The 15,196-nt window shown below is 47.0% G+C and overlaps 1 protein-coding gene across 1 annotated transcript in view; it reads right to left on the reverse strand.

Annotated features, from left to right (window-relative positions):
• Positions 1-15,196, reverse strand: part of CLDN18 (claudin 18) — an 88,104-nt gene that overhangs the window by 20,493 nt on the left and 52,415 nt on the right. The window contains exon 2 of the mRNA XM_080409888.1: positions 1-15,196. This exon is cut by the window's right edge and continues 14,047 nt beyond it. Coding sequence (XP_080266014.1) covers positions 1-220 — 220 coding nt within the window. The 5' untranslated portion in view covers positions 221-15,196.

Below are 15,196 nucleotides of genomic sequence, written 5' to 3' on the forward strand. Positions count from 1 at the left end.
CTGGCAGCCCCAGGATGGTGAAGTAACCACGGCATTCGGTGAAGCCAGAGCTTTCCCGGACACATGTGCGCCAGAGGCCTTGGTAGTTGAACACTGCCGTCACCGGGTTGTTGTACAGGTCTTGGGTGCTCCACTGGTCCATGCACGTTGATGCAATGATGCCTCCTATTCCTAAAGCAGACACCACGAAGCCCATGGACTGGCATATTGTCACAGACATGGTGCCAAGCGCTCAGTAGGCAGGTCCTCGGCGTGCACAAGCCTCCACAGGCTGGATCTGGGGCAGGCAGCCAGGGCAGAAGGGACTTTTAGCTAGAGGCACAGCCTACGTCACGGATGGGAGTCAGGAGAGGTCTGGTCTGCACCATACAAACCTACGCTTTCCCTTTATCCGTTTCGGTGAGATAATTTTCCTCTCTCAGTACCAAGAGCCATTTGTTACGCGCGGTGTGAACACCTCACTCTCTGTTTACCTTCTCCCTCCAGGCAGAGGTGCAGCCAGCACGGGGCAGACAGGGACAAGCGGGTCTGTCTGACAGTGTGCTCCAGGAGACCAAGCGCAGAGATGCTTAAATTGGATGAAACAGACAAGAATTATGGACAGCCTAATCCTTTCCTGGCAGGGATGATACTTTTGAGCAAAGTGGAGAGACTTTTATTAACATGATGTGTGCTCAACCAAAATATTTAAGCAAAGGGTAGTGTAGAAAGAGAACAGCCTAGAGCATAAGACAGCTCACCGAGGTTAGAATGGACCTTGCTGCTTGGTGAGGTCAGGCTGGGAGCCCATGGGAAAGGCGGCATTGCTGGGGAGTGAATGGTGTGGACCTGCAGTTTGCTCTGGTCTGGCAGGCGGACCAAGGAAAAGAATAAATAGGAGCAAAGGTATATCCTTGTTCGCTGTTGATTTATCCCCCTCATCCAAATATGACTTTAGGCTTGTTCGGATGGACAAAGTATGAGGGCAAGGCAGACATGTTGCTATGTATGACTGTAAGACCACCTAAGAGACCTGGCCTTACCGCAGAAGATCACTTTGTGGGTAATGTCTTTTTTGCCCTTTCTGCTATTTCCCTCACCCCTTCCTTCGTAGCCCTGTTTGCAGTTGGAGAGTAAAGGATGATGTTGCTGGAGAGCTGCTCTCCATGGGAAGGAGGAGATGATGAGCCCTGTTTCAGCAGCAGCAGACTCACACGTGGCATAAGAAGGGTCAAGGAAGGGACCTTCAGAAGAAGTGGAGCCAGGGGGTGACACTTAGGTGGGGAAATGGAAGGTCATGAGGGAGCATGAAGAAGTGGACCACTGTCATCTGGCTACATTCAGCCTTGCTCAAGGACCATTGGGTCTCTCCCAGATGCTTGGTCTGGTGTGTGGACAGATTTCCCTGTAAAGCTGCTCCTGAAGAAGAGCCAACCTGTGAGAACATAGTGGCTGGCTCCGAGAGATTATTTGGCTTCTGCACCTTTCTCAGAGAACTGAGCAAGCTGGAAGGGACTTTTGAAAGTCATCCAAGTCCATTCCCACACCCAAAGCAGAGCAACTCTACTTCTCAAACCTCTGACCCTCCATCAGGAGCATCTGTGAGAGAGATGTCACTCTCACTCAAGAAACTTTATCCCAGAGTCTCAAAAAATAATTCTGAATATTTTATGCTTAATACTGAAGTTTGTTACACGTCATTTGTGAAAAGTAGTGCCCGAAAGTAAACACCAAACAGGGAAAAGAGATCTCCATCTGTTTCACCAGCAGTCCTCTGGTTTAAACATAATGTTACCCCATTTTCCTTGTTTCCCTCAAAATAATAGTACTGGTAATTTGTGCACACTGTCATGATTCATTCTTTCTCCCAGATCCTTTTTTTGGACATAGTGATACCCAGTGACACACCTCACCTGCTGCATGTCGTGGTTGTAATTACTTTGGTATCAGTCAACATAGCTTAATCACAGAAAGCCTCCCTGGTATCACATAACTAAATACAGAGCCTGAGACCAGAGCGCAAATACACTCCCTGCGTTTGTCACAACTGGGATCACCTGGTGACGGGAAAGACTCATGACAGCCAGGGATTGTTTTCAATCAATGAACTAAAAAGATAAATTTGCCTCACATTCAATCAACCTGGGAGGCCTGAAAAATGCATCTCCACTTGGTCCATCTCGATCCCAGGGTGGGAAGTGCTGTATACGTGCAAAGGGACAGATCTCGGCCAAATCATCATTCCACTTATCTCAATGACTGTGCCAACTTACAGCAGCCAGAAGAGGAGGGTCCTGGGGTGTGAGTAGTAGTATTCGCAAACAGAAATTTCACAGCTGTAACCAAAAGGACAGTTTTATTGACTGACAGCGTTTCAGTGAAAATAATCTAGGACTGAACCACCTAAACTTACCAACCACTTCAGCCACCTAAACTTACCAACTTGACGTTGAGAGTACCACTTGTTTCCCTTGTTCAAAATTCACCAGCACCTTTAACAACCATTTCTCATGTTGAAGTGCCATCCGCAACTCTCACCCAGGTCACCTGGGCGGATCAACCACCATCCTGGGCTCTTGCCTTTGCTGTTTCCCCTCCTCTGCCCACCTTTCACAGCGCCTCTTATCTGAGCAATTCCTCCTTGATTTCCCAGCACTGAAATAAAATGCATCCTGTCCTACTTAGGTTTTCTGTAAAAGCTTATTCCTAGACTGTGGCTTTCCCCACAGCACAAGCTGGTCCACCCTCCAGTGAGCAGCTTCAGAATAAGGTTTGGTAGGAAATGCAGATGCTTTTAATTAGCAGGATTTGTTCATTGTAAGGGAGAAGACTGAAACAACCAAAAGAAAAAAAACAAAGTGAAAAAAAGGAGGGTGAAGGGTGACTTTTCTTCATTTTTTGTTACTTAATATGTTAAACAGAAAAATTAAGCTCACATCAATCTCTTTCCTAGGTCTATTAAATTTCTGTTATAAAATCAACAATATTTTTTTATATTTCTAAAAACTGAAAGAATGCCAGTGTAAACCCCTTCTGAATAGCTACCACCTCTGGCATGAAAAGAACAGCAGGAGATGAAAGTATCTCCATAGGGTCAAAGATCTCGCAGCATCTCCTTTCAGGATAAAAAGAATTGCACCGGAGCTGAACTCTGCAGAAGCATAGTCATAAATGTATTTTTGATGCTACAAATAAGATTAAAGCATGAAGATGTGCCTGTGAATTGGTGTGCATCCCCAAATCTCATCAACAGTTTGATGCTTTTCCCCACCCTGCACCTCCAATAGGCCAGGCAGTCCTCAGAGGGGAGAAGTGGTGTGACTGGAAGGCAACACTCATCCCAGGACACCCGACTGTCATGCTCTTCCCCTGGGTGTCCAACGCATGTGAATCTTCCAAAATAGCAGCTTAGGAAGAAGGATAAGAAACGCTGAAGTTGATGGAGATGTTAAAATGGGCAGATGACCTGGGGTTTGTCTGCCTTTGTGCTGTGGGAGGTGTCACATGAAGAGACGTGCCGACTTCCTACCTCTTTCCGGGATGGACCGTGGGAGGGACAGCCTGATGCTGGGTGATGCTCCCCCCTGCTGCCCGGCACGGCCTGGCTCTGCTTCTTCCTCCTCTTTTCTTCCAGCCTGAGCCAGAACCCGGGAAAACCTTCCTCGTGCTGGAGGAGAATAACCTGCAAACGCTGCTCACAGCAGTGGGATTTTCAGCAAAGGGTGGTGGCCGTGGGTCTGGCTTTTTCTGTGAAATGGCCTCAAAATAGCAATGAAAAAAAGATAAACTATAAAAATGAACAAATAATGAAGTACATAAATATTGTATTTTTACATTCGTACAGTGCAATATATCAATAACATAAACCCCAATAAATCATACATAACTTAGAATAAAAAAAGACCAATTTTAAACTAAACAGAGCAGAAGGATGAAGCAGAGAATCTGGACCTGCAGTTTCACTTGCGCTGGACCTAAAATGACAGCTTTTTCTGGTAAAGACTAAACAGCATAGTCTTTTCTCAGTTATCTCCAACCAAACAGAAGGCAAAGCCTTCCCTGGGTGTTTTTCTCCGGGCCTCATCAGGGATGATGCCACCAGCTGCTCCTGTTAGCCCAAGCCTCACCAGCTGTGCCCACCAGCTGTTCCCACTGCCCAGCAAGGATCCCGTGACTGTTTAAGTGAAAAATACCTGTTGGAGAGGAGAGTTTGCAGCTTTCTTTGGGACTCTGGTGATTTACACTGGCTTTAGTTGTTTAGCCTTACAGGGGACCCTGTCCAGAGCCTCAGCCCCTTCCCAGCGGTGATGGCCACCCTCCACCTCACACACCTCCTCACCAACTTCACGGCCCTGTTGAACCTCCTTCTTCCAGCACAGTGGAGATTTCTCCTGAATACGGGATTTGTCCCTTCCAAGGAGAATGCCTTGACTGCCTAATTATTTTATTCATAAGCCGGCCGTAATTTCAAAGACATCTGGGTGACCTATCTAAAGCTAAGTGAATCCCTCACCCCGGCGGAGACCCACTCTCCCTGATCCCCCCGGGGAGCTGGGGCTGGGTGGTGGGGGAGCTGCTGGGGGACTTCTGTGCAGCCGGACAATGAGAAACACATTGACAAAGTGTTCACATTATTGGCTGATAGGTCTGCATCAGTCACTCATTCACAAGCACAAGGTCTAAATTGCAGAACCAATTAACGGCACTAATAGCCCTTGCCTGAATTAATCTTTGAGACAAAAGAGGAGAGAAGTGGAAGAGCTATTAGCAAATCAAGCTGTACCATCCCTGCTTTATTGCAGGAATCTAAGTGTCTGTATTTGGCTATTATGAACTGACTGCAATTACAGCCCTCATTTAAAATGATTAAGTGGTTATAATTATTTTTCAATTAAAACTTAGATCTTCCATTTATACAACATTGCAGGCTTCAATTAAAGTCCTTTTTCCTCCCCTTTTTTTTTTTTTTTTTTTGAGGAAAAAAAGTACCACTGTGCCAAAAGAATCTTGCATCTTTTCTACCCATTCAGAGACAAATAAGATGCTAATAACGGTTTTGTTTGCATCCCTCCTGCCCATCGCTGAAGTCCTGCGGAGTGAGGGAGACCCAGCCCCAGCGGTACCTGCCGGAGGTCAGCCAAAAGGAGCTTGGAAAGTGGTCGGGCCCCGGCTGCTTCGCTGAAACAAGGTACACCCGAGCGAAACGGTGGTCCACCATGTTCAGGGCTAGGCTAAGGGTTATTTAGAAAGGGGTTCGGGGAGCTGGGGGGGACTCGGTTTGTCTGGGATTTTTGCAAAGAGTGAACACGCTGGAAAATGCAGAACCGGAGCGTGGCAGCAGATGAGCTCAGGAGAGGCTCTTCCAGGTCCGGCTTTAAAAGCTGATCTGGGGAAAATGAAGCCAAGGTCTTCATATGCAAATTTCGTAAAATGAAAACTTTTTCCAATTTTCATTTCAAAATTACTTTTCTGTTTCTAGCTGGATTTACAAAGACATAAAAAGATTTAAAAGAGGAAAGTAAAGGAAAATAAAAGAATATAAAAAGGAGGTTCAGAAGAAATATGTTGGTCCACCCAAACTGTATTTTCCTATGATTTTTTTTTTTTAGCCACATGCCCAAAAGGTTTATTTAGGCTTTTCATTACCTATATGAGGTCAGAGCCCTCTGATGTTGTTACTTGCCCATGACTTCTATTGCCAAGTTTGACTCAGGGGTGTTAGTCATCAGGTGAGAAAGACAGTCGGACCACACCAAGAAGTCACTCCTTCCATCGCTGGGTGGCCTGTAACATGGAACGGCATGGTAAGCTTTGTCCCAGAAATGCTGGGCACACTGGGAAGCTTTATACAGAATATGTTTTGCAATTAGCCAGGGAGGGATGGGTGGAGGGGGTGACTCAGAGCAGCAGGATAAGAAAGCGTTTGGAGCCCAGGAGGACACAGGCAGCAGAGCTGTGCTGTGTGATGCCGTTTTTCCCAACGGGTTGGAGCAGCAGGCACGGCCTCATGGTGTCAGGGTCTTCAAAGAGCAACAAGGAGCACTTTCCCTCCAGAAGCTCATTCGTTCAATCATGACACTCCTTTGTACATGTCACATGCCCAAGCAACCTGAGATTCTCAGGAAGGGTGAACTTCACATAGTCATTCAGCTACTATGCTCCTGCCCGTCTCCTGGAGGAGGAAACGTATGGGCAGGAGAGCTTCTGTCCACTGAAAAGAGTTCAGGAGAACTCACTGACTGCTGGTGTTTTCCCTGTTTTGTAATAAGGAAATACCCTGAAGGAGCAGCAACACAAGAGGTAGTGTTTGAAGATGTGGGTGAACCGCCTATTCCCACGCAACTTCAGCTTACCTCTGCAGCCTTCCCTCTTTCTACCATTGACATTTCACTCTTAAAACCAACCCTCACTAAAGTGTCCCCAGAAAAGGTTATTGCCAAAGGCAGCGGAAGGACCAGACCAGTGCACTGGAGCCAGGACCTTTGGGTGGGTCTAGATGACAGGGGAATGACGTTACCCCCTGTCACAGGGGTGACGGTACCCTGGGTTGGCAGCTAGGGCTTTTACCAATACGTCGGCTCTAGATATATCGGTGTTCGGGAACAGGTTGTTTAAATCAAGCCCCTGGAGGGAGATATCCCAGTGACCTCCACCTGGGACCCCAGGCAGAGACTTCTGCGAGCAAGGAAGAACAAGCAACAGGCTGCAGGTACAGGATCTTGTCCCAGTGACCTGACACAAGCTAAGCACGTGTCATTGACTGTGCCATCAAATACATTCTGAACAGTACATATTCTCCCAGATCAGAGCTTTGCAAGGAAGAATCTGAGCACTGCCCAGACTAATGGATGCATTTAGCTTTGACTTGGTGGCTTGGAGTGACAACAGAAACTTGTACCGCGGCGCGGTGCAAACCAAACAGCACAGGTATTCTGGACGAAGCAGGTGGGAGTGGTCCCCAGGGACCAGCTCCTACGAGCACACAGTGCCTTTTCATAATGTACTTGTCCATAAATCGATGCTTTTGCTGACAGCCAGCCTAGGTTTCCTTTCTTTTCCAGGTTTCGATCGATAGGCCTTCTTTTCTCACCTTAAATAATTTCTTGATCACTTTGTGCTGTTTCCACTCATGCATTTGTATACAAATATCATGTGTGCCACTTTTGTTATCTTCCTTCTAGGTGGCACGGGAGTTATCCCTTCATCTCACTACATGAATCATATCCCCCGATCTTGTATTGTATTTGTTGCACAACTCCAACCCCCTCCACTGTATCAAGGTTTTTTATTATTTTTATGGCTCGCTATGAACCCTTCCTCTTGTGCTGATACAACACTGAGGCTGCATATTTAAGTACTTAAAAGCCAAGAAAAGCAGTACTGTTGAAAGTAGAATAAAACTGCAATGTCTTGTATGCGTGTTGTGATACACTCAGCCCCTACTGTCTTCAATTAAGGAGTTCTCACCCAAAAGGGCGTATGTTTGATGTGCACAAGGACTCGAGAGATGACATGCTGCTGCTCAAACATTTCAAAGCACTATGGTGTGCTGAATCCTGCTACTTTCATGTATTTCTATACTGGAAGAAATCCATGGAAAAGTTTTCTGCTTGTGAGAGGTAGACAGAAAGAACTTACATAATATAGAAACTAATGTCTACAAATGTGATATGCAGTGGTAAACTCCATTTACCTGCCCAAGCAGAACACGTTTGAACACTGTTTGGGGCCACAGAGCAATGAATTTTTCAGCTTCTGCATATTTAGGAAGTCGTTAATGATCTCTCAGTAACTGGCTCTGGAAGTTGATGTTGCACCTTAACTGAGCGAGCACCAGATTGCGCAGAGGCAGCGGGGAGGCTGGGGCGGGCATGTCTGAGTTGCCATATCCAAGGCACGGATTGAGCTAACACTGAACTATCACAAGGATGATGCTCCCGTTGGGTGGTTTCATGGTACAAAATGGCTCTCTCCACCGCTGACAGAAGGCACAACTTAGTGTTTTGTGGTACCAGGGAATGGTCAGGGTTGGAAAGGACCTCTGGAGATCAGCTAGTCCAAACCCCTGCCAAAGCAGGTTCTCCTAAAGCAGGCTGCACAGTCATGTCCATGTGGGCTTCAAATGTCTCCAGAGAAGAAGACTCCACAACCCCCCCAGCCAGCCTGTTCCAGTATATCAGTTCTCACCAGTATATCCTGGTCTCTGCTTTGCCAAAAGCATGTCTTTCAACATCTTGATCACCACCATGCGAAAATCTCCACTTCACCCCACCAGCCATCTGTGCATCTCAGACACAAATCCCCATCTTAAGCCTTCTTGGCAAACCCTCTCTGTCCCCAGATCTCCCCTTGCAGCATGGATGCCCACCAAAGTAGGAAGTCTGGAGGGGTGGACAGGTTACCTGGGAGGTGACCCAAGGTAACTGGAGGAAAACCACAGCGAACACAACCACACTGCAGCTCCTCTCACCTATCTGCCAGAGCCCCAACATGGATCAGTGTTCCCCCTTAGCCAAACACGTTGCCTCTGTGGGCTCCCACGTTGCATGGCAGGGGAGCAGGCATGACCCCCTGCCGCCCCATCCCACCACTGAGATGCTGCAGCCACAGCCAAGTCGTGTGGACCCAGGTCCAAGCAGGTGGCTTACTGTGCCAACTACATCATTCTTACACATAGGAAAACCGTATTAAACCTACTCCACCGGCAGCAATTAATTTTTGGGGGAGGGAGGAGGGTGATTTTTAACATCTAAAGCCCAAACAGATGGTGAATTCCTGTTTCAGGTTTTGTGGCCAGAATCTAAAGGCTCAGACGCATCTGTCACAAACACCATTTCAAGTCTTTCTTCTCCAAGCCTTTGTTTTCTTCTCATTGCTTTGACACCAAATTTCCCTCTGGAAATTCAGGAATTGTGCTTGCAAATAATACAGCCCTAGCTTTCTCAAGACCTAAAGCCTGGCGTTGAAGAGAACAATTGTGTCTGTCTCTGGTTTCTTTGGAAAGACAAAATTTACTTTGGCAGTGCTCTTCTGCATTGGTGGGCAGAAAGCGCCTAAGACACTTGTGTAAATCATCCTCTTGTGAATTTTTTTCTTGTGTTTATTTCTTTCTTCCAAGAAAGCCTGTGTGGACCAGACTGGGAGACTTGTCAAGGTGCCTTTCAGCCTGTCTTATAGTGCTCTGAGTAGAGCAAAAGAAACCAAGGAGGGGGTTTCACAAGTCTCTGATTTCAGGATGAATGAAAGAGAAGATGCAGCATGTGAGGAATGAGGACAGATGTCCCTGCAAGGCTCCAGCAAAGTCCACTGGGGCAAGGGACAAGGAATAAACTCTTCCACAATCCTCTGCACAGCTGTTAAGGGTCAGGATTTATTTTCCCCCTCTAGGGCAGCTTTCTACACACCCCAGGTATTCCGGCGGTGTGGTCATGCTGCTGGCCAGCACCAGCACTGCGAGGGAGACCTTGCAAAGAAGGAAAAGAAGTCTCCAGCCCATGAGGGGATGTGCCTGCAGATCCTTCACATTGTATGTTTGTATTTTAAATTAATCAATAATTAATTCTTTTGTTCAAAAGCATTCAGATATATTCATTGACATTACATGTAGCTAGACAAGAAAGTCCCAAAGTGCACTTTTACTCTAGAAAAAAACACCTTTTCTCTGCTTGCCTTTGTCACGTCCGTATCTTTTGCTGCTGTTTCTTGCTCTTTCAAGGAAAGCAGATATTCCCTTTTTTTTGGTTATAAAAGGCTCAGTTTTCTCATTAAAACACCCTTCAACTCATGTTTTTAGGTGAACTTTGTTGGAAAAGCAAAGTGGAGTTGGCACACAATTCTAGTGTGCAGAGTACAGATGTTTCTGTGCAATGCCATCAACATAAGGGCGTATGAACTCCCATTTCAGAGCCATAGTATGTCTAATGCATACGCTGCGTTGATTTTCCAGGAAAAAGGCAGGAGTGCCAAATCGTTGCATTTGTATTGGCCAAACCTCCCCTCTCAGGTGGGAATTCCAAGTTCCCTGCAGAGCACCAGCTTGCTCTCTTCCAAGTTACCTTTCTCCCATCTCCTCCTCTTCGTTGGGCAAACCAGGGTAAAACTCCAGTTTCCCCCTGGCGTTTCCTGTTATTAAGTGTAGCTTCTTTTTCCGTTCTCTTTTTCATCTACATTACTTTCTCACTTTGGCTCTTGATGCAGTAAGTAGTGAAGCTGTTAAAAATAATCTCATACAAAACAATGACAAAGTTTCACATGCATAGATTATTTTGAAGAAAAAAGAGCTTAGAAATATTGTCACTGACAATAGCAAAAAAGCTCCCAGGGCTCCTTGTTTTAAAAGCAACTGACAAATATTTGGCTAATTAATTTCTACATGAGGCACAGGCTGCAAGAGGAGATCCTGCACATTCTGAGCATGTGGCGTGTACCAGAGCCTCTCACCTTGTCCTTGCATCACCCAGAGCATCCTGACCCCCCCGTACAGGGTGCCTGGCTGGTATTTGCTTTAAGTGTGTTGATGGGCCTGTTGATCTGAATACAAGAAATCTCTGGGCTGTGACCTGAATACACAAAGATTTATAATTGCTGTGTCTTGTTGGGAGTTGTGTGATATCTGGAGTTTTCATGATTCTGCCACCGCAGGAGTGATGGGAACACACCTACCCAACCTGGAAAAATGGACTTTTTATGGTGAAGAAGAGTGCATGGCATAACCCTGCAGATCTAAACCCGGGGTACACTTTCACAACAAGATATTTTTGCAAAAATGCCAGGCTGGCAGCGAGAAAGCATCAAGTGTTTGCACGCACATGGCAGGGAGATGCCAGCAGCAGTGCGGAGAGGAGCAGCCCCAGCACATGCTGCCGTGGGTGCGGGCAGCTGCCCAGGGGACATGAGGGACATCTGCCTCCACCTTCCTCGGACCAGACATCTCTCAAAAGAGGTACCGGGCTGCGGGAACTAACGTGGGCCGTGGCCACAGGATGGCAGCAGAAACTCGTCGATCCGGTGCTGGCCTGAATTCTCACCCTGCAATGATGGACTGCCTCTATTACAGGCAGTAAATTGAATCATTTTATTGTCTGGAGGAATTTTCTGCAGTTTTCCATCCAGAGACCTGCTGTGGTGTTTCAAGGAGATGGTACAAAGATAAAGGACGGCAGCACCCACGCGTGTGTCCTGTGCCCCACAGCACCCGGGTTTCCCCCAGCAAGACGTGGCACCCCTGCCAGGCACGGTGCAAAGGGCTGGTGGGTCAATTGATGGGAGAACTCTGCTACTTCATCTGAGACATTGCAGAATCACTGAACACGGATTTAAAAAAAAAATTATATAAAGGCTGTTTGTCCATTTTCATCCTCCTCCTTGCTGCTCACTCCCTCCAGGACACTGGTTAGCCAACCTTTACATACTTAGGATTTTCCGTCTTTCCAGCCCATTTCAGGTGCGTTGTTGCTCTTCTTCATCTTCCCTCCTTTTTATTGACTTGTCAGGCTCTGCTGTCGATAGCGTCCGGTTGGCTGTACAGCCCTGAACGCACAGCCGGGCACCTGCCAACCTGCTCAGGGCGCTGGAAAAGACAAACTCCCTCCCGCTCCCCCTGCCTGTGCATCCGTCTGTCACCCTCGACGCCCCGCTCCAAGGTAGGGAGCAGCTTTGGCCGCAGCACTCTGTCCGTGCCTGATCTGCCTTTCCTCCTTCCCATGTGCTTCACTGCCCAGGAACGGCTGGGTCTGAGCAGTGAGCGGAGGGACTTTGCAAACTTCAGAGCAGTGCTACTGCCTCTGCCCTGAGCTTTCTACCTGTTTTCTCTGCCATAATGTGGCTATGGGTTTTCCTTTAAAAAGGTAAATATTAGATGCTTATATAAGTAAGTAACATAGGTAACCCCAGGATATTATTTTTTTTTTTAATTTTCCATGTTTTGGTGAGCCTGATTGTCTGTCAGACATATATTATCCATACAGATTTCCCACAATCAGCCTCTAGACTAATACCCAGCCAGAGAGTTGGTTTATTGATTGTTTTTCTAGTTTAAATGGTTTGCAGTATTGGCAAAGGCAAGCTGTGTGCTTTTCCTGAAGCCAGATTTGAACTTTTTGGTTAAAGACCTTGGTCAGCCCCGCTGGGGCCTCTGACACTTTACCTGAATGCACAAGGAGACAACAGTCTGTATCCAGCCCTGCTCTTCTTCAAGACATCTGCTCCTAAACCCAGCCACCTCCCTCCAGCTCTGAGCATCCACGTCTCCAGGTCACACTCATAGGGCTTTGCAGAACTGCACAGAAAGCAGCCTGGGAAAAGAGGCCAGTGCAAAGATGTAATTCACTTTTCCCCCAGAGAGGCTCCAGGCAAAATTCTGGCCATTCATATTTTGCATCCAGAGCTGATAATACTCCCAGCCTAACTTTTCTCATGGTATTTCAATGCCTGCAGGTGCAGAGGCTCGAAAGGAGATGACATTCACTACTAAATAAGTTATTTGGGCATTTTTCCCCTCTCAGTGAAGGACTGCTGCTTCCTCTCCTGGATGAATCATCCCCCTTTGAACTGTTTTTCCATCTCCTTTTCCTGTTCAAGTCCTCAACTTACATAGAGCCCTTCATTTTAATAGTTTGCTGCAGGTTTTGTAGAGACCAAGGAAATTCTTGGACCAAGGAAGCCTGAAGCAGACCACAATTTTCTCCAGACCATACAAACAGCACCGTGCCGCAGAGACACTGCCTGTGTGACACCGTTACCCCAGACCTCAGGGTCAGGGGCCACATATGAGGCTGGAAAGGGGGGATATAGCAAGACTTGGTGGTTGGTCAGGTAGGGTGGCCAGATAAAGGTACATTCCTCCACACTGTACCACCCTAAACCATCTTACCCAGTGGTGTTGAGTAGCCATAGAGCTGGAGGAGTGATGACCAAAGTAACTGGGATGCAACAGTGCTCCCTGTCACCTTTGGGGAGAAGAAACGCCTCAATATATAACAACTGGGGAAAGAATGAGCCCATGGCAGCCAACCCCCTCTGCTGCTACAGCTCCCACCGGGGAGTCTGTAACATCCCCTGCCAATGGTGAAAGGCAGCCGGTGGATCCGAACCTGCCCAGACTCACTGCTGATGCGAGTCAACACCTACCAGCTGCCAGAGGCGACTCCACACTGCTGCGAGCTGGGTTTTTTTCAAGTCCCCATTAAGAAAGCCTACCCACATCCGAATGTAGTTTATGTCTGTTTCTATTGAACAGGAGTCCATATCTCCCTCTAACCAACATTATCATCAGCAGAAAGACCTGAGACTGAAAGGATGTTGAGATTCAGCAAACCATGTCACTGCAAAAAGTGGTCCTGTTGTGATCCCTTTGATTTGGCTCTAAGAAATCCCATCAAAAGATGGGCTAAATTGCTGGCTCATAGAAAAATAGAAGTCATTTAATCCAGGCTGTGGGTATATTTCCCCCTTCGATACAGTATCTAGGGAGTCCGTAACTTAATTGTTGTATTTTTTAGATTTTTAGAAAAAAAAATATTTTTGCCACTGGTGGGTACTTTGAGCTTCTTTCACTTGCAGGATACAAAACCAAGCAACATCATATCACTACACAGTTACCAAGGTAACTGGAGAGAAAGATACAACCAGCTGGGGTTGCACACTTTGTGATCTCCCTTCATTAGCTCATTTTTTTACATCAGCTTGCTTTTCTAGCTCCATTTCCCCCCTTGCCTTGAAACCACACAAGAACTGCAAATCCGCTAAGTCTCTTATGAGAAAGGTGATACTGCCCGGCAGCTATTTTGTGAGAGGCAGAAAAACTGTTTGCGAGCCACTTGCCACTGTGGTTTCATTCTGGAAGACATTTGTTCACTTCACAAGGGGAATGATGGGGTGTGGGGGGCGTGTGCGTGTTGTCATGAGGAAGGAATTGACGATGTAGTTGTTGTCCCTTTACCTTGGTGGCCCTAAATGTCAGCTCTCACACTCAGAAGACCCCCATGTCCAGGGGCCACGCCACATCCACCCTCTTCCCATGCCTGGCATTAATTCATTCTTGGGCTTGTGCATTGGGGCAAAGCAAGAGCAGTGGGGAAATGGTCCGGCTGTGATTTGCCAGACATCAGATGGCATTAACTCCTCAAGGATCACGGCATGAGCAGGTCCCACAGAGACCTGTCACAGCATTAAAAAGGGTGGGTGCTAATATCAGTGCCAGAGGAAAAAATCAGACTGGGAATAGATGCAGTATTCAGAACACTGCATAAGGGTGCAGTGAATGCAACTGCTTTCTAAATGCAGCACGCAGGTGATCACAACCCTACATAAATAAAATGCATCCAGCAGCATACAGCTAGAGGCTCAAGGGCTTCTGACAACTTGGAAACAAGGTTCTCCACTACGTTTTTTTTAATGCATTTGCATGGCAAAGTGTTGAGACAAGTTGATTTGTGATAAAATCGGTTCTGAAGTATGTCCAATATAAACCCAAAACTCAAGCCAGGCACTGCTTTGAGAAGTTACAGCACTAGGATGGATAGCTGTGCCAATGCAGACCAAAGAGCAATACGCTGCTGCTGAGACACAGATACAAGGCATCCAGAGATACAGACCCTGGTTTAGTCCCTCCCCACTGTAAGAGAGAGGAGGGTGAGAGAAGGCAGGAGATGGTGCAGGGTGCTGTAACCTGTACAGCACTCAAGGCCTCTCCCACATGCAGTTTTGATGTTTCCCTTCCACTTGCAGCACTGTAGTGGCTCACCTACATGTTTAAAGGCTGCTGTGGCAATGTCTTTACCCTGGCATCCCAAGTGCTTTTATCCTCAGGGTCTTATACTGGTGGATATGGGAACACTGTGTGTATTATTACTTTGGGGACCTTGTAGAAAGCAGTTGTCACTGACCTGTGAATCCCCCTTACCTCCCCTGTCTCACTGCCCTTTCCCTTGTTGCCTTCAGTTTATAACCTCAGGCTTATATAGCACACACTATATACTCAGGTACATAGTGTAGCAGATAACAGTCATTCACACTCTAGGTAGACGCTACCCAACACTGTACATACACAAAGCTCAGTAACCAGCGTGTCACACCTGCACCCCATCATGCGTACAGCAAGCAGCACCAAAAGCAGAAGTGAGAACAGCCCACAGAGTTTGAGCAGGTCTTGAAAACCCACCTACTTACTGCGAGGGAGGTCATCAGGCAGAGGCGGTGCACTGGGCAGCCCAGAGGA

This window comes from Falco punctatus, assembly GCF_963210335.1.
Source record: "Falco punctatus genome assembly, chromosome: 13".
Lineage (NCBI taxonomy): Eukaryota > Metazoa > Chordata > Aves > Falconiformes > Falconidae > Falco > Falco punctatus.